General features: G+C 44.1%; 1 protein-coding gene across 2 annotated transcripts in view; it reads left to right on the forward strand.

Annotated features, from left to right (window-relative positions):
* Nucleotides 1-7,906, forward strand: part of Gpr156 (G protein-coupled receptor 156) — a 66,560-nt gene extending 58,654 nt beyond the window's left edge. For both annotated transcript variants that reach the window (XM_090345666.1, XM_090345673.1), the window contains one exon: nucleotides 5,172-7,906. In XM_090345666.1, coding sequence (XP_090201792.1) covers nucleotides 5,172-6,452 — 1,281 coding nt within the window. In that variant the 3' untranslated portion in view covers nucleotides 6,453-7,906. The remainder of the gene's footprint in view (nucleotides 1-5,171) is intronic.
* The last annotated feature ends 12,050 nt before the right edge of the window (nucleotides 7,907-19,956 follow it).

The raw sequence follows: 19,956 nt of genomic DNA on the forward strand, positions 1-19,956 counted from the left end.
CAATCATGTGATTCTTGTCCTGGCTCCTGTTGATGTGTTGAATTATATTAATTGATTTGTGTATGTTGAACCAGCTTTGCCTTCCTGTGATGAATCCTGTTTGATCACAGTGTATAATTTTTTGATGAGTTGTTGTAGATGGTTGGCCAGTATTTTGTTGAGAAGTTTTGTATCGATGTTCATCCAAGAAATGGGTTTATAGTTCTCTTTCTTTTATGACTCTCTGTCTGGTTTGGGGATGAGGGTTATACTGGCTTCATAGAATGAGTTTGTTAAAGAGCCTTTATTTTCAATTTTGTTGAAGAGCTTGAGGAGTATTTGTGTGAGCTCTGCTTTGAAGACCTCATAGAATTCAGCTGTGAATCCATCTGGTCCTGGCCTTTTCTTAGGTGGAAGATCTCTTATTGCCATTTCTATTTCAGTGCTTGAAATCGGCCTGTTTAGTTGGGTTAGTTCTTCTTGGTTCAGTGTGGGTATGTTAATATTGACTAGAAATTCATCCATTTCTTCTAGATTCTCAAATTTGTTGGCGTAAAGGTTTGAGAAGTATTCCCTCATGATGCTCTGGATCTTGGTAATTTCTGTCGTGATATTACCATTTTCATGTGTGATTTTGTTTATTTCAGTATGCTCCCTTCTTTTTTTGGTAAGATTTGTTAAGGGTCTGTCAATTTTGTTAATCTTTTCAAAGAACCAACTCCTTGTTTTGTTGATTCTTTCTATAGTTTTTTTGGACTCCAATTCATTTAATTCTGGTTTGATTTTAATAATTTCTTCCTTCTACTGGGATTAGGGGTGGTTTGTTGCTCTTTTTCCAGGAGATTAAGGTGACACATTAAATTGTTGGTTTGCAATTTTTCCAATTTGTTATTGTAGGCACTCAGAGCTATAAATTTTCCTCTGAGTACTGCCTTTGCCGTGTCCCAAAGGAGCTGGTATTTTGTGTGCTCCTTTTTGTTAAATTTCATAAACTGTTGTATTTCTGTTCTGATGTCTTCGATGACCCATTGGTGATTCAACAATGTGTTGTTCAATCTCCATGAGTTACAGGATTTTCGTTGGTGGAGATGGGTGTTCAGTTCTAATTTGATGCCCTTGTGGTCTGAGAGCGTGCAGGGAATAATTTCAGTGTTTCTGAATCTGCCCAGGCTTGTTTTATGCCCTAAAATGTGGTTTATTTTGGAAAATGTTCCATGTGCTGCTGAAAAAAACGTATATTGTGTTGTTGCTGGGTGGAATAATCTGCAAATGTCTCTTAGATCTAGTGGGTCTATACAGTTGTTCAATTCTAAGTTTTCTCTGTTGAGTTTTTGCCTGGTTGATCTGTCCATAGGTGAGAGTGGTGTGTTAAAGTCACCAACAGTCACTGTGTTTCGATCTATGTATGGTTTCAGTGAAAGTAAAGTTTGCTTGATGAAGTTCGAGGCTCCGGGATTAGGTGTGTAGATGTTTAGGATGATTATGTCCTCCTGGAGGAAAGATCCCTTTACTAGTATATAGTAACCTTCTTTGTCTTTTCTCACTAATTTTGGTTTAAAATCTATTTTATCTGATATGAGGATGGCAACTCCAGCCTGTTTATAGGGGCCGTTAGCTTGATAAATTTATTCCAACCTCTCACTTTCAAAAAATGTTTGTTTTTTGGGTAAGATGTGTCTCTTGAAGACAGCAGAACGATGGATCTTGCTTTTTGATCCAACTAGATAGTCTATGTCGTTTAATTGGAGAGTTAAGTCCATTGATATTGAGAGTCAGGACTGAGAAATATTTATTAGTTCCTACCATTTTTAAAAGCTTTCATTAGGGCCTGTGTCTTGACAGTTCCTGTGGTACTTAGATGGTATGAGTTTTAGATGCCATTTCTTTCCCTATATTGCATTTATTTTGGTTTTCTCTGTATAGAACATCTCTGAGAATTTTCTGTAATGTTGGTTTGGTTGCTACATAATGTTGAAGCTTTTCCCTGGAATGGAATGTTTTTATTGTTCCCTCAGTTATGAATGAGAGCTTAGCTGGGTACAGTATTCTTGGTTGGTAGTTATTTGACTTCAGGGTATGACATATATCCTTCTAATCTCTTCTTGCTTGCATGGTCTCTGCTGAGAAATCTGGGGTTATTCTGATTGGTTTTCTTTTATAGGTGATTGTTCTCTTCTCCCTGGCTGGTTTTAGGATTCTTTTTTTGGTCTCTATTGATCCAGTTCGGATTATAATGTGATGGTGGGATGTCTTTTTCTGGTCAGGTCTGTTTGGGGTTCTAAAAGCTTCTTGTATCTGGATGGGTCTGCCCTTCTGGATATTTGGGAAATTCTTTGAGATGATTCCCTAAAGTATATTTCCAATACCATTGACCTCTTTCTCTAGACCCTCCTCAATACCAATTAGCCTTAAATTAGGCTTCCTAATTGTATCTTGGACCTCCTGTAGCATTTTCTCATATTTCCTAGATTAGAATTGACTCATTTTTCTGTTCTTTCTCTATAACAACTAAATTATCTTCAACCTCAGAAATTCTCTCTTCTGCATTTTCTAACCTGCTATCAAAGCTTTCTACTTTATGCTTCATCTCCCTTGCTTCTAATTGCTCATTTTTGATGCCTTGCATCTCTTGTTTTAGATCATGTATGGATTTCTTTAACTCCTTGATTTCCATTTGAGTGGTTAGCTCAGCAGCTTTAATCTCTTTGGACATTTGTTGGAGTTCGGTCACCTTTTTGTTTGTGGATTCTATGAATTCGTCCATTTTTCTTTGAAAAACCTTTATTATGGCCTCCTTTATGGCTTCCCCTTTTTAACATATCACCTTGTTTATGGTTTCCTCTTGTTTAGCTATGGCTTCCTCCCTCATCTCTTTCTTTATGTTTTCACACTTTTCATTAATGATGTTTATCAATTGCATTTGTATAGCACTTGGAAGAATCTCCTCTAGATTTTCCACTGACTGCTCCTTTGCCTGTTTATGTTGGGTGGGAGATGCTATTCCTTGATTTGACATTTTTCTTGAGTTTCTTGTTCTGCCCATTTGAAAATGGGAGCAAGATTAATACTAAACAAGATTATAATTTTTCAGATATAACCAACCTAAACCTTTTTTAGTTGGCTGACAATAGATGTTCACCCTTTTAGATTGGTAATATCACTCTCTCTTTCTTTTTGTGCACTTACATACAAATCTAATACGATCACAGATTACTGATTTATGACCAAAACAATAAGCCCCTCAATCCAATCTCTACTGTATTTAAGTCCCTCTGGACCTAGAGTATAATTGAACACCTAGATACACAGCATTGCTCAACAACCGTATAAAGTAGATCCATGCATTATAAGAGTTGAAGGATGAACAGAGGACCAGAGATAGAAAAATAATATGAAAGACAACAAGGGAAGTAGGAAAAGAATAATTCAAGAGTGTAAGATTATTATAGTAATGAAGAAAAGGTATCATGTAAGGATAACTGACCTAAGGTGATAGACAGGTAGAATATTTGAGTGGAAAGTTTAGATGAACTTAGATAAAACTTATGAAAATAAGAGTAATAAGAAGAATATATAGAGAAAAGAGGGAGGTAGATAGAGGAGATTTCAGTGATACAAATTTTAAAAAGAAAAAAGAAACAAAACAACAACAAAATAAAAGAAAACAGAACACACACACACAGAGACACACACACACATACATACACCACATACACACAAAAGGTGGGGGGAGATTCCTCACTATTGTGAGTTCTTACCCAAGAGATACTAGGGTTGAGAACCAGGAGTTTAAAAAGCAGGTGACTGTATCAGTATGGATATCATGTTTATTCAGACTGTACCCAGAGCTGTCACTGTGTTTCTAGGAATGACCACAGTGACAGAAGGAATGGGGGAAAAGAGAGGAGGAAAAAAAAAATGAATCATAACATTAGAAAAAAAGGTATAGGTAAAATGGCAAAGAGAAAATAAGAACACCTAAAAATGCAAATGAAAAGGGGTAGAAGTACAACAACAACAAAAAAGATATTAAAGGGTATTCTTCAGGGTTTTTTTGGCAGGGGAGGGGGCAGGATAGGAAACTTGTGTCTCCACTAAATTCGGGATCCAAACACTTCACAAAGTCTTTTTCTCTTGTGATTTGGCTTTGCTGTCATTCGGATCACATTGCTTGTCTGGTAAAACAAAGCTGAAAGATCCGCTGGCCACTTTGTTTGCCAGGTCTGTGGCCAGCGCAGGGGACAGACTTCAGCAGCGCTGGGTCCGGATTTCTGGCTAAGGGATCTCTGGGAAATCCTTTGCCAGTTAGAATGATGGCGTTGCCAGCATCATCTCTCAGGTTCCAATTGCTTTGGCTGGGTCTTTGCCAGCAGTCAAGATGGCGCTGCTCTCAGCTTGTGGGGGACACTCTGGCTTTTTCTGTATATGTGGTACTGAGGAATCGAACCCAGGGCTTCATGCATGCTAGGCAAGCACTCTGCCACTAGGCCACACTCCTGGCCAGCCAACTTGGCAATTTCTGCTTTTGTTTCCTGTTAAGCTTCTACAAAAATTCTGATGTGGCCATTCTTTAGAAGATATTGACAGTTGACATTGCCATGTGGTAACTACAACCTCTCATCCCCAGAGACCCAGCCTGGGGAGGTGATGACACCAGCTCAAAGTCTCAAGAGCCCTTCCTGGCTCCAGGGTGATTTGTTTGGACCAAGAATCACCATGCTTCTTCTCATTCTTCACATTTTCTAGGCTGCTTAGCAAGAGGCAAAAATATTTGCTTCTCCATTTGATCATCCTTCTAGATATGCTTCAGATTTATCAATAGTTATCACAAGTGTGGGAAGACCCAGAGGGAGACCATTTTGCACACTATTTGGCTATGGACCTGTAAGTAACAGGGCTCCACTGTCCCCAGCAAGCAGCTTAGCGGGGTCTTCTGCCTTGTTACACAGTCTGGGGATGGATGTTGGTAAGGAGAAAGGTAACAATACAGCATGGTAACCTGTATTGAGTGGGTATCATAAGCCTATGATTACATATCAGCTCGTTGCATCTGATGAAGGAATCCCCTCAGAGGCCAAACCAAAATGTGGGAAGACCTGGGATTTAAACCAGTCTTCAAGTATCTCATCTTGTGAGGCAGTGTGGAGCCCTTAGTGACATCTTTTGATGATGATTTTGTTTGGGTTTTACAGAAAAATGCTGTGATTGAAAGCTTGCAGGAACAAGTAAACAACGCCAAAGAGAAGCTAGTGAGACTGATGGATGCTGAGTATACCTGCGATGCCCCAGAGCAGGCTGCCCCAATCCCAGCAGCCTCTGCCTGCGAGCTGGCCACTGCTTCTCAGAGTGATACCCTTATGACTACTGCAGACTCCCTGTGTAGCTTAGGATCCACCCCACAAGTGCAGAGCCCTGGAGCCCCTGACGGGAATGCCAGCCCCTCCCCAGGCCAAGAGAAGACATCTGACTTCAAAAACCTTCCTGATCATTTACATTCAGGTTGTAGCCAGAAGCTATGGGTGGAGCAAAGCCAGGGTCAGCCAGGAGGAGACCAGGACCCCATGGCCTCCCATCAGAGTTGCATACCAGATGGAGGGGCCTGTGATCCCCAGAGACAGAGCACAGAGGAGCCCTCAGGCATGCTACCTAGGGTCAGCTCTGGAGTCAGGGAGAAGCTAAGGGAAGTTTTACAGGAGCTGAATCTGGACCCTGAGGCCCCTGGGTCCACATCCCCATCCTGCCCTCAGAAGTCCTGGAAGACCAGTGCTGCCCGCAGCCCCCAGAAGCTGCCCCTCTCCAGAGAGCTGGGATTTAGCCCCTATGTGGTGAAGCGGAGGCGTGCAGCCCAGCGGGCCATCGCCTGTCTCCCTCGCTCTGCACCCTCCCATGGGAGGCATGGAGCAGGCAGGACTACAACTGGGGCACACAAGGGGCTGAGTGTGAAAAATGAGGAGCGCCCTAAGCAGAACCTCCAAACTGCAGATGCTAAGATACCAAGGTCCTCTTCCAAGAAGACTTCGCCACTCCCAGATCCTTCAGGGAAGCCGAGTACCCCAGAGGACATCAAACAATGCCAGACTGAGTCCCCAGAGGGGATAGGGCACCATGCAGCCATTCCTCACCAGCCCTCTGTTTCTACCAGAGCACAAATACCCACTGTCCCACACTTGCTCCGTTCATCAGATATGCCTGGACGGCAGCAGCTTCAACTCCCAGGGTCGTCCATCTGGCCCTCCTTGTCTGCTCACTGCAACTACCTAGACACAGAGTCCAGCAGCTCTGATGAGTTCTTCTGCCGCTGCCACCGGCCCTACTGTGAAATCTGTTTCCAGAGCTCCTCTGACTCCAGTGACAGCGACACCTCAGACACTGACCCTGAGTCTGCCGGAGGGCTAGCCTCCTGGGAAAAGCTGTGGGCCTGCTCCAAGCCCATCGTGAACTTCAAGGATGACTTGAGACCCACACTGGTGTGAGAAGCAGCAACACTGGTCTGGACCAAGAGCTCAGTTCAGGTCCAGCCAAACCATGGCCTGAGAAGGAAATCAGCCCTGTGCCTTACCTGTTCAGCTGATCTGTTCTAGTGCAGTTCTCTGTGTTACTCAAGCATGTGTTGATTTACCCAAACAGTGGCATTGCCTGTCTGCTCCTACCTCACAGCAGGCTCCTGATGAGGGACTTCTTGAATTAAAGGTGCTAAATGAGCACATTAGAGGGGCTCTTTTTTTTCTTGTTTGTTTGTTTTTGTTTTTTTCCTCCATACAGTCTACTTTCTACAAAATCCATCATGTAAACCAGATTGCCCACTGGATGGACTTGAAAAGGGAGAGGTGGTTGAGTAATGTCTGAGAACTTGCCTTATAGATTCTGATGTACAGAAGAGTCTTCAGTGGACAGTCGTGACACTCAAGGAAGGGCTAGTTTTCTCTGTTTGAGGGTTGTAAACACTGTCACTCTGGTTCCTGTCCTGGGCAGACTCAGTGAAGGGCCCCCGCTATCTGACTATTCCTTCTTTCCATGCACCATCATAGTACCCCACTCACCAATTTATTTTTGAGGGGAAGGCCTTGCTGGTGAATAGGTGCTTTTATTGTCATTGTGGTTGCATGATCAGCAAAGATGCCTAAATCTGGAAATAAACGGGAAAACAGGAAGGAAGAAATAAATGAGAAGAAGGCAAGAACCAGGCTGTGAATATTGAGTCTAGCTAGCTACATGGCAACATTGAATTACAGTAATCCCTTATGAAGCAGACTTTTCATTTGAAAATAGGGACTATGAAGTGACTTCTCCACTAGCACCATCTCTGAAGAGCAGCTGATGGAGAATGTGAATGCTTTTGCTGGATCTTCCAAGGGGGCAGATTCCTCTGGGGCTGTATCTCTTTGCTCCTTCTTGTGGGAGTGGCGGATGCTGCTGGGAAGCTGAGATGTGTTCACCCTGAAGAACAAATCTGAGTTCCTGCTCCTACCCCACCAGGGGAAACAGGCCTGTACTTCCTCCCAGATTCTGGGATGCACCTGCATCTCCCAGTGGGGGCAGGGAGTTGGAAAAGGGAGAGTGGCAGAAACTGAGCCATCACCAAAGCCACAGGGGCAGCACAGCGGGGTCCACTTCTCTTGTAGCTAAGCTGGTTGTGATTTACACACTGCTGCCCCATCTCCCACACCCTTGCCGCATCTGAGGGTGTGCACAGAGTTTCCGGAAGGAATTTGGAGCTTGGAGAGGAGGTGTTTGGCACTAAATGTCTCTTAGATTTATCATCGACTCTCTGGGTATGGTGACTCCTCCTGCTGAAGCCAATAGTCTTCTTGATACCGAAGCTTTGTTTGTTGTGTAGTTTTCAATGCAAATTTCCTATTCTGTATGGGGTGTGTGTTTTCCGTGTGTATTGTTTGTCCTACTGGTATTGTAATAAAAATGACTCTCAATGGAAGTGCCATTTGACATGATAGTCTTGAACTGGGGGGTTAGGGCCCAGGGAAGATTGAAGCACCAAAGAAGATGGAATCCAGAGTCCATTACAGTTTCTCCCCAGTTCCCTGGGGCTCCACACATATCTTCAGCCCAACTTCCATTTCTAAGGGTCAGTGGACCTACTGTCTTCCTATCTGGAAGACACTCCCCCTAGTGGTCAGAGGAAATACCAGCAATTCCAGCCTCCACACCCAGTCCCATAGCTGGGCTTCGCCACCAGCTCCCCTCTACCCAGAGTGCCACCACCAGCAACTGACTTAGTTCTAGCTTGATGTAGAACCCGGGCCATCTTACTAGCCTTTTCTCCATTAGGCTTCTAGATCTCAGTCTAGATCTCAGTCTCATCTGCTCAGCATCCCAACACCTCCACCTTCATCCCTCTAGAATTTCTTCCCTCACTTGGTGAACCTTGTCAGTTGGCTGTGCTTCAAGAATTGGATGAAAGTCAGGCATCAATGCTATTGTCTGTAATCCCAGCTACTCACGAGGCTAAGATCACAGTTCAAAGCCATCCCTTGTAGACAAATCCATGAGCCCATTAACCAGGAAAAAGCTGAAGTGAAGCTGTGGCTCATGTGGTAGAATCCCAGTCTTGAGCTGCAAGGCCCTGAGTTGAAGCCCCAATACTGAAGCTTGAACAACAACAACAAAAAAGATGATGGAATGTACATACTCTCTTCATTTTTCCTAAAAGTGTTCTAAAAATAAAACTGACAATCTCTAGTTAAATGCAGAAAGCTTAAAGATCTGTGTTTTGGATCCAACTATGTAAAGGATTCCCTAACACCTTTTGCCTAGAATGATTTTGCAAGCTCAACCAGACATAGTTAGAAAGGTGGAGTCTCCCCCAAATTCTTCTTATAATTTGATTTAAAACTATGTGCCAGGGACTGAGAATGTGCCTTAGTGGTAGAGTGCTTGCCTAGTATGCATGAAGCCTTGGGTTTGATTCCCTAGTATCACAAACAGAAAAGGCCAGAAGTGGTGGCTCAAGTGGTGCCTTGAGCAAAAGAAGCTCTGGGACAGTGCTCAGGCACTGAGTTCAAGCCCCAGGACTGGGAGATAAAAGAAAACCAAAAACAATATGCCAAGCACTATGTCTTCAGATCTGTCACCTGGTAACCATCACCTTTTCCTACCAGTTCCTTTCCTAAAGCGGTTTCCCAGTGATGAAATTTTCAATGGAATTCAGTGTGTGATTGACTTTTGGCATGTGCTCTTATGCTCTTGAAGAAAGCACAGTAAATTGTGCAAAGGAATCCTGGAGAAAATAAACAATGCCTCTGCTGCCGTCATTGGGCTTGTGGCCATAGTCCAAAGGTGTGGCCTAGAGCCAGGCCTGATTCGGCCTCCAGAGTATGCGCTCTGCTGACTGAAAATCTTGGGGCCGGAGCTGTATATCTTTATAACAAAGGTCTGCCACTATGTCCTGACCTGTCCTAAACCTTCTTTCCTTGAAGAATCAACCTGGGAAAAAACATCAGATGTAGGAGGCACATTTTCAAAGAACGACATCACTTTGAAAGTAGTAAAGAGAAAAATTAACATGCGTTGTTTAAAGTCTCTTCTGTGTCTGAACTGATCATGGCAGCACAAGCCTGAAATCTCAATAAATTAAGAAGTGATGCTGTGATTCAAGTGGTAGAGCACTAACCTAGAGCATGAAGAGGCTTAGGGACAGCACCTAGGACCTGGGTTCAAGCCCCTAGACTGACAAACAAAAAATAAAACAAAAATAAAACCAGGGGGACTAGTGGTAGAGTACTCGCCTAGCGTGCACAAAGCCCTGGGATTTGATTCTGCCATACTACATACACAGAAAACGTAGGAAGTGGTGCTGTGGCTCGAGGGTAGAAGTACAAGCCTTGAGAAAGCTCAAGGACAGCCGAGCATGGTGGCTCATGCCCGTAGTCATAGCTACTCAGGAGGCTGAGGATTGTGGTTCAAAGCCAGCCCAGGCACTAAAGTCCTTGAGTCTCTTATCTCCAATTAACCACTGGAAAACTGGAAGTGGCGCTATGACTCCAGGGGCAGGGTGTTTGCTTTGAGTTGAAGAGCCCAGGGACAACGCCCAGGCCCAAAGTTCAAGTCCCACAACTGACAAAAAAGGAAAGAAAGAAAGCTCAAGAACAAGAAAGATCAAGGTTTAAACCCCAGATAGATAGATAGATAGATAGATAGATAGATAGATAGATAGATAGATAGATAGGCAGAACAGTTCCAGTGGTGGAGAGTTGTGGAGCAATCATGAGATCCTAGGTCTAATTTCTAATACTGTCAAATAAAAAGAACTTCTTTGTTTTTATCTATTGTATCACCTTTAGAGATGTCTTCTCCACAAGGGAAAGTGTGAACTAGGCATGACTTCTCTCTCTTTCCTCCACAGTAGCCACCAGAAGAGCTTTCTCCAAAGCCCTCACCCAACAAGTGCATCATGGTAGATTTCTGAAGAAAGAAACAGACTGAGCAAAGGAAGACAAGGCAACAAAGGAGGAAGGCAGGGGCTGGGAGTGTGGCCTAGTGGTAGAGTACTTACCTAGCATGCACAAAGCCCTGGGTTTGAGTCCTCAGTACCACATACACAGAAAAAGCCAGAAGTGGTGCTGTGGCTCAAGTGGTAGAGCTTTAGACTTGAGAAAACCCAAGGACAGTGCCCAGGTCATGAGTTCAAGCTCCAGGACTGACCAAAAAAAAAAAAAAAGGAAAGACTCTGTTTGTGGTGCTAAAGCATAGCATGGAAAGGGAGGCAGAGCCATCTGCTGTTTGTGCCTTCCATGGCTTTAGGATCATGAAACACCACCACTACCAGATCCAGAAGTAGCCTCATTCTGGACATGACCATGCTTAGGTCTCTTGGGGAGAGGTGGGCTAGGACAATGGAGTTAATGGAAAAGAAGCAAGAGAGTTCTTTTGACAAAGTTCTCTCCTGCAGTCTTGTTAACAGGTAGCAAGCAGTATTAGCACAAGGATTTTTTCCCCTTCCTCACTCTCTCCATCCTGATTCCCTCTTCTCAGAGCCTCTGACAGCAGGTTCTCCATTCCCTCTGGCTGGCTTTCTCACTGTTTCAGTGTTGCCTCTCTGAACACTTGCTGGACTCTGTACAAGGTGCATCTGCAGAGCGTTTGGCTGAGAGTCAAAGAGCAACCACTTCCTGGTCATCAGACAGGCTCTCCCTCACCTCTGGTGCCCGCTCTGATCTCTTTCTCTCTGAAATATTTCTGTTCTAGCAGCCCCAAATAAACTGCCTTTGAATAAGGGAATGCACCTAGATGTTAGGCTCACTAAAGACAGGAAATACCAGTGTCACAAGGGAAACAACATGTTGTGAGTTTGACGGATCTGGGTCAGGGTTTCCCAACACATGTGGGCTCAGAGAATGAGTGCTCAAGAGAAGCTCTGGAAAGATCTGTGTGACTGAGAAGAGACAAACAGAAAGATAGAAGGATAGTGCTGGTTGGAACTGTTGATCTAAAGAAAAGAAATGAAGGAAGGAAGGGTGGGCAAGCCCAAATCTGAGAAGCTGGGTTCAAGTCTCTTATCTGGGCATGTAGGGGAGGCAGAGTTGCAGATCCACCTCAGTTCATATTCCTTGAAATATCAGAACCTTGCACCAAAAGAAGGCATTTTTTATGGGCTATCTTCTTTGTTCTTTTTTTTTTTTTTTGCCCCTGCTTCAATGCCTGGGCTTTAAGTCATTGACATGTCCCTGTAGCTTTCAGCAAGTTGTATCATTTCTGTATGTGTCAGCTATACCACATAGAAAATAGAACAGTCAAATAAACCCTATGCCATGAAATTGCTATGAAGATTAAATGAGTTAATATGTAAAATAGTTTGAACTTGCCAGATGCCAAAACACTGTAAATAGGTTGATTATAGAAAACCAAATAGTAGGGGCTGGGAGTTTTGCCTAGTGGTTAAAGTGCTTGCCTCGCATGCACAAAGACCCAGGTTCGATTCCTCGGTACCACATACACAGAAAAAAGCTGGAAGTGGTGCTGAGACTCAAGTGGTAGAGCTCTAGTCTTGAGAAAGTCCAAGGACAGTGCTCAGACTCTGAGCTCAAGCCCAGGACCGGCAGAAACAAAACAAAACAAAACAAAAAAAACCCCAACATATAGTAGAAATGTGCTTGGAAAAAAGGAATCCGCTTTACACTGCAATTCCCCTTCATTGTTTCTTTGGGAACAGATCTGGCAAAGTGAGGATGACCCTGGTTCAGTCCACTTCTTGAGCAACTGAGTTTGCTCCTGATCTCTCCTCAGTCCAGTGCACTCCCTGTAGGGAGCTCAGCCACCTGTAGGACCCACGGGTCAGGGTATTAAGGCTTCAAGGGGAGGGGGGTTAATAATTAGAAATCCAGAAATTAGATTATTTTTAGGGTAGAAACAATAGATACAAATATTTCATTTGTAGAAATATTTATAGCCTCTGTGTGTGTGTGTGTGTGTGTGTGTGTGTGTGTGTGTGTGTGTGTGTGTGTTTTCACATGCATGTGTGTGCATGCATGCGCCAATACTGAGACTTAAGCTTAGGGCCTGAGTACTGTCCTTTAGCTTTTGTGCTCGAGAGTAGCACTCTACCTGAGCCACAGTGCCACTTCTGACTTTTTTTTGCTGGTTAATTGGAGACAACAGTCTTACAAATGTTTTTGTCCAGGCTTGCTTTAACCCATAGGTTTCAACCTCCTGAATAGCTAGGATTTCAGGCACAATCACAAGCACTGGCTATATTATTTTTTTGGGGAGGGTGCGTGCCAGTCATGGGGCTTGAACTGGGCCTGGGCACTGTCCCTGAGTTTGTTTTGCTTAAGCTAGTGCTCTACCACTTGAGCCACAGTGCCAGTTCTGGCCTTTTCTGTTTATGTGGTACTGAGGAATTGAACCCAAGGCTTTATGCATGCTAGGTAAGCACTCTACCACTGAGCCACATTCCCAACCCTCTCTAGCTATACATTTTTGTAGTTGAACAAAATATATAGGCTAACTACTATGTACCATTTAATATTTGTTTCCTTTAACAAAACCACCTGAAAAAAATAGTTATCCTCTGTTTACCAGATGAGGAAACTTCAGCTGAGAAAGGTCAGGTAATTAGGAAAGTTACACAACTGGTTGGAAGTGAAACTGGAGTTGTAGGCCTCGGGCTCAAATTTCTGGATTTCTATTTATTAGGCCCAGGCACTCATCTCCATAGGCCAAATAAAGACAATAATGATGAAAAACAGAGACCAGAGATGACTTCTGAGGCATGGGTGCCTCGAGGAAGAGAAGTAAGTACTTCAGTTGATCTTCAACCTTCTTCTGTGTACAACTAGATATAAGCTTTGGTTTTAAATAGTCAAAAGAACTGGTGCTGGTACTGGAGCTTGAACTCATGGTGCTGCCACTTCCCTCTCTCACTCAGGGCTGTTGCTTTACTATTGGAGCCACAGTTCCGCTTTCAGCTTCTTGCTGGCTAATTGATCATAAGAGTCTCACAGACTGTCCTGCTCAGGCTGGCTTTGAACCACCATCCTCAGATTTGAGCTTCCTAGCTAGGATTATAAGCATGAACCACTGGGGTGCCTGTCTCAGTATACATAATTATTAAACATTCTTGGCCACAGGTGTGTGATCTCATTGGTTTTGACCCTTGTGTTTTATTTTTTTAAGGGGGGAAGAGGTTCCAGGGAGAAGTTATTACTCTCATTGATGAGAAGAAACAAATCATGGTTGCCTGGCAGGCAATCTATCCTTAGGAGGTTCTGCTGGTTCTTTGCTTGGGAACAATTCCCTCATTCCCCCTTGTAAACAAGATATCATTAAATCTCAGTCACATCCTTCCTGGATTCCAAGGTGATGGCCATGACTGTACAGAGAAAAGCTCAGAGCAAAGACAGATGCAAAATGAAAGCTAGGAAGACACTGAGCTTGCCTCCTGCTTTTAGTTAATTAGAGGGCCCAAATACAGAGTCAGTGCTTTTCAGCAAAAAAAACGATACAAGTATCTATTACAGAGGCAGAGGTGACGTGTGCATGGAAATCTTGATTCCTAAGCCCTTTCTGAACTCTTCTCAGGAGCTGGTTCCGAGCAGGTGCTACAGGTGTTCTGCACAAACAGAGGAATTTCCATGCAGCAGGACAGAGATCCAGGCTGAGGTTTTCTTAGGACATGGATGTATCTAGAAGAAAAGCAAGCCAATCTGGTTTTGTAAGTCTATTGCAAAATCCTCCATGCTGAGTCACTGAGTCTGCTTTCTGGAGGAAGTCAGGCAGGCAAGCAGGCAGGCAGGAAGGAAAGAAAGCTGCTTTCTGAATGTACCTGGTTATCCAGTCCTGGTCAGAAAGTGCTGAATCCGTGCAATAGTAAAACAAGCTACTTGGGGTTTAAAAAGACCATAGCTGGTCCCCTGAGCAGACATATTTTTCTTCCCCTCAAACATTAAAACAAAAGAATGAGAGGCCCCCACGGCCCCTAGAGGAGATCCCCACGGCCCCTAGAAAGGGTGCAAACCTCAGATGTGCGGAGACTCAGGAAAAGCCCTAGAGATAAACCTTTTTTCAATTCCCACCTTTACCATGACAACAAACTTCCTTGCTCTCCATTTTCTTGCAGGACAAACATCTCACCAGTGTGGGAGTTGTGGCCTTTTTGTAGAGCCTCCATTATCCTCACCTTACCTAACCTTCTGCTCCTTCCATGTTTCCTGTGGGTTCCATTTGTAATCCAAACTACTCTCGAGGCTGAGATCTGTATAAGGCTGGAATCAGCCAGGTGGCAGATAAATCCTCAAGAGTCTTATCTCCAATTAAATAGTAAAACGCTGGAAAGTGAGGCGTGCTCCATGTGGTAGAGTGCCTGCTGTGAGTGAAAAAGGAGAGTGACAACATCAGGCCCTGAGTTCAAGCCCCAGCACTGCAGGAAACAACAAAACAACTCTTGTCACTTCTATCAAATGGATGTGCTGTTTCTATTGCAGGCCCGCCCTCCCCAGCCCGGGTTCTGCACTTCTGCTCTCACCCCTCTCCTCCTCCATGTAAACTACCCAGCTCTCAGCCCTCTCCTCCTCCATGTAAACTACCCAGCTCTCACCCCTCTCCTCCTCCATGTAAACTACCCAGCTCTTCTACTTAATGGTTCTAGCTGTCATCAGATTTATTAGACAATAAATCAAATACTCCTGCTATGCCCTCCCATAGCAGCTCTATTGTTTGGTCTTGGGCTGTTATATAAATCCTTTATTGTTAATTTTTCACAGGCTGGTAGCTTGCCTCTCCAAACAGATTAGCGCAGGCCAGGCAGCAAGAGCCATGTTTAACTTCTCACTGCAGTCCCATACTATCTTGCACAATACCTGAGGCTTGGTAGATTTCAATCAAGATTTCTAGGTTCATTTTGAAGATGGGCCAACTCTTGATTTGCTCTTACTTTTTTGTTTGTACCAAAAATATCCTGAGCAGATGAAAAGGAACTTATGGGTTTTTCTTTTTTTGTTGTTTTTTTTTTTTCCCTGTCTGTACCTGAAGTTTAGCATGTCAGAGACTCTCTGCTGTATCATGGAAGGGGCGGAAAACAAATATTTTCAGAGAGCCTACTGTGCACTGGCACAGTCATAGCAGGGCTTCTGTGGACTGCTGAGAAAAAAAAAATGAGCTAACAAAACCCAGGTAGGAAGGCCCCTGTCTCAGTCCATTTTGTACTGTCAAAAGGGAAGCTTAGGTGTGGTCATTTATAAGGAACAGAACTCCAATTCCTCTATAATTCCAACTACTTGGGAAGCAGAAACAAGATGATTGTGATTCAAGGCTAGTCTGGATGGAAAAAAGAAGGAAGGAAGGAAGGAAGGAAGGAAGGAAGGAAGGAAGGAAGGAAGGAAAGGAAAGGAAAGGAAAGGAAAGGAAAGGGAAGGGAAGGGAAGGGAAGGGAAGGGAAGGGAAGGGTATGTTGGTACATTCCTGTTATTCCAGCAATAACAGAGACAGATAGGAAAACTGGAGTCCAAAGTCAGCTCTAGGCAAAAGCATAAGACCTAAAGAAATTAACGAATGCAAAAAGGGCTAAGGATTTGGCTCAAGTGGTGTTGAGTTTAAATCCTAGTACCTCCAAAAGAAAAGCTAAAAGAAATTTGGCACTCTGGCTCACACCTGTAATCCTATCTACTTAAGAGACTGAGATCTGAGGATCAAGGTTCAAAGACAGCCCCTGCAGATAAACTCGAGAGAGAAAGTACCAGCTTTGAATGAAAAAGCCAAGTGAGTGTGCAAAGCCTAAATTTCAGGCTACTGTATTAGCACCAAAAAAAAGGAAAAAGGGAGAGGAGAGGAGAGAAAAGAAAAGAAAATCAACCTTCAGTTCACAATGCCTGCAGGTGCAGCTGCAGAAGGAGGAGGAGGGTTGTCCTCATGAAACACAGCCAGACGTCTGTCTTATTTCTAGCCATCATCCTTGTCACTGTCTTCCTAGGGACCTTGTACTCGAGCATGTCCTAAAAGGATTTCTTCCTTCAGAAGCATGAATTCCAGTTTTCTGGAACATCCTGCGTCAAGTTAGAGTCTTGACTTCAAGATTTATTTTTACAGATGCCAAGGTAATGTTAACGTGAAAGCAGAGTTAAGAAACCCTGATATGTCAGCGGAACCCTCTAGGTTCTGTCTGTTATCTCCATCCTCAGCCTTGCTAAACCTCAGCCTGATGCAATCCTACTCCTTCTGAAACCTAGCCCCCAGGTGTTAGGGAAGGCAGTGGATTACCAGTATTCTATACTTCTATGTTCTCTCTTCTTCCTCTTCCCTCTTCTCCCCTTTCCTTCTTTTATTTCAAATATGTACCCTTCCTCCTCCTCACAAATCCTCAGCCTGCTGTGTCTTCCCTCTCAGCAGCAGTCATGCCCCAGCACCTTGCCAGCCCATAGTCCCCTGGTACCTGGCAGTAGAATGAAAAAGGCTATCATTTTGCTTCTAAGACTTGGCCTCCAGGGTGGCACTGTTGGAAGCAGTGAAATCATTAGGAGGTGGGGCCTAGTGAAAGATCTTTAGGACATTGGGAGTGTGGCTTTAAAGGAAGACAGTGGCTCCTTCTTTCTCTCTTTTGCTTCCTGGCCATGCGGTGACAAATTGTACTCTGCCATGTCTTCTTACCATTGCTATCTAGTACCTCCACCAGAGACCTATGGACAGTGGGGGCTAATCACTCATGATTAAAACTTTGGGTCAAAATAACCTTTATCTCTAATGGTGACTTTTCTTGGGCAGTTGTTCTAGTGTCAGCATCTCACAAGTAGATGCATTGTCTCACTCCTAAAATCATAGATATTTTGAAGACAAGTCATTTATGCTGTGAGAACAACAAATACAGAGCTCTGTGTATGCAGTAGACAGACAAGAGCTGAAAACTGAGTGGAGGGAAAGAGGGAAATAAACAAGGAACTATAAATTCCTACTCAACAACCACTTAATACACATCTGTCAGGATACTAGTAAAGAATTGAATAAAAAAAAAACACACAAAAGATAAGCCAGGTGTCTATGGCCTCCACCTGTAATTCTAAGTACTCACAAAGCTGAGATGTGAAAATCCATGTTCACTGTCTGAAGCCAGCCCAGGCAGGAAAGTCCTTAGACTCTTATCTCTACTTAATCACTAGAAAACCAGAAGGGCACTGTGGCCCAAAGTAGTAGAGTGCTAGCCTTGGGAGAAAAAACTCAGGGATAGCACTTAGGCTCTGAGTTCAAGTCGAGAGAGAGAGGGGGTGGGGAGAGGGAGAGGGAGAGGGAGAGGGAGAGGGAGAGAGAGAGAGAGAGAGAGAGAGAGAGAGAGAGAGAGAGAGAGAGAGAGAGAGAGAGAGAGAGAGAGAGATTCCTAGAATGAGAAGTGCAGCTTAAAAAAAAAAATCAATCAGGGTATGAAGATGCAGAATGGATGGACAAATAAACAAATGAATACATTTATCCAATTTCTAGTAAACAAAAGCTGCATAACTATTTAAGTTATGAGGATTTTACCAACGGATTATACAAGATCAAGAAGGAGTCACTAAATGTCTGTGTTAATTTTTGAGGATTGTTATAACAAAACATTGCAAATTGAGGGGATTAAACAACCAAAATGTATTGTATCACAATTTAGAAGGGCTAGAAGTCTGAGATTAGATAACCAGCAAGGGTGGATTCTTCTGAGAACTATAAGGAAAAGTCTTAGTGTACATCTTTCCTTTAGCCTGTCCATGGCAGTCTTTTCACATTATCTTCCCTCTGTGTTTCTGTGTTTAAATTCCCCCCTCATGTTAGGTGGCCATATTAGATTATGACCACTCTGATGATCTCTCTTAATTATGTCTGTTTAGACCCTCTCCCCCAATAAAGAGACATTCTCATCTACTGAAGAAATTTTAGCCTACAATTTTTGGAGGGATATTATTTTTATTCGTTGTTGGTGGTCATAGGACTTGAACTCTGGGCCTGGGTGCTGTCCCTGAGCTTTTCAGTTCAAGGCTATCACTCTGCCCCTTGAGCCACAGACACACTTCCAGTTTCCTAGTGGTTAATTGGAGGTAAGAGTCTCCCAAACTTTCGTGCCTGAGCTGGCTTTGAACTGTGATCCTCGGATCTCAACCTCCCGAATAGCTAGGGTTACAGGCGTGAGCCTGGCTGGAGGGACTCTATTGAATCCTTAATAATGTCCAGGCTAGGTTTTTATCTTTCTACCACAATCCACATATCACTTAGAGTTTGTCACCTACAGATTCCTTTAGTCTTTTGTAAACTGCTTGAGGACAGGCAATCTGTGATGGTTCCACAGTATTTATGGGGTCAGTGCCATGCCTGGTCCATGGTAGATACTCCATAAATGTCAAATTGAATTCACTTTTATCCAAGAATCTCAAGCAATGGATGAACCTACTTGAACCAGGAAACTCAGGAAGATTGGCAGCCTGCAGCAATTCCTGGAACTCTCTGAGTCAAAGGAAATTATGTTTCCATGACACAGTGTGACTCTGGATTTCTTAATTAGGGGTATTTGCATGATGAGAGGAGACTTGTTTCTGAATAGTCAGTGCTCTGCTCATTTTAGATCAATGGCCACTGCTCTGACACACAAGTTATCTCTGCAGCAGCAGTGAGTCATAGAGATGTGGCTCTCGGGAGGGGAGTGAACCAGCGATGAGGAAGGAGACACATCTCTGGCGAGAGACCCCTCAGCTAAACAATGATGCCCACGAGAGCCGAGGTCCCCATGGTCAAATGCAAGGGAATCAGCAGGCGTTTTCAATAGAGATATATTGTATCTATCTTCCCGTCTCACTGTTTGAAGATACTCAGAATAGTAAGAATGTCTGCATCCTAGTTGCTCAAGAGACGAGATCTGCCAGGAGTGTGGCCTAGTGGTAGAGTGCTTGCCTAGCATGTACAAAGCCCTCGGCTTGATTGCTTGGTAACCCATACAATGCTCAGGCCCTGAGTTCAAGCCGAAAGAGAGAGCGAGAGCGAGAGCGAGAGCGAGAGCGAGGAGCGAGAGAGAGAGAGAGAGAGAGAGAGAGAGAGAGAGAGAGAGAGAGAGAGAGAGAGAGAGAGAGAGAGAGAGAGAGAGAGAGAGAGAGAGAGAGAGAGAGAGAGAGAGAGAGAGAGAGAGGAGAGAGAGAGAGAGAGAGAGAGAGAGAGAGAGAGAGAGAGAGAGAGAGAGAGAGAGAGAGAGAGAGAGAGAGAGAGAGAGAGGAGGAGAGGAGAGAGAGAGAGAGAGAGAGAGAGAGGAGAGGGAGGGAGGGAGGGAGGGAGGGAGGGAGGGAGGGAGGGGAGGGAGGGGAGGGAGGGAGGGAGGGAGGGAGGTGCCGGGGCCAACCGGCAGCAAACCAGGGTTCGCAGATTGGGGTTCCTGAAATAGGGGACACGGGAAGTGGGGCTGTGGCTCCAGGGGTAGGGCTTGAGCTGAAGAGCTCAGGGATAGTGCCCAGACCCACAGTTCAAGCCCCATGACCCACGAAAGAAGGAAAAGAAAGAAAAGAAGGAAGGAAGGAAGGAAGGAAA

The sequence above is a fragment of the Megascapheus bottae genome, chromosome 1 (assembly GCF_031878675.1).
Source record: "Megascapheus bottae isolate mThoBot1 chromosome 1, mThoBot2.hap1, whole genome shotgun sequence".
Classification (NCBI taxonomy): domain Eukaryota; kingdom Metazoa; phylum Chordata; class Mammalia; order Rodentia; family Geomyidae; genus Megascapheus; species Megascapheus bottae.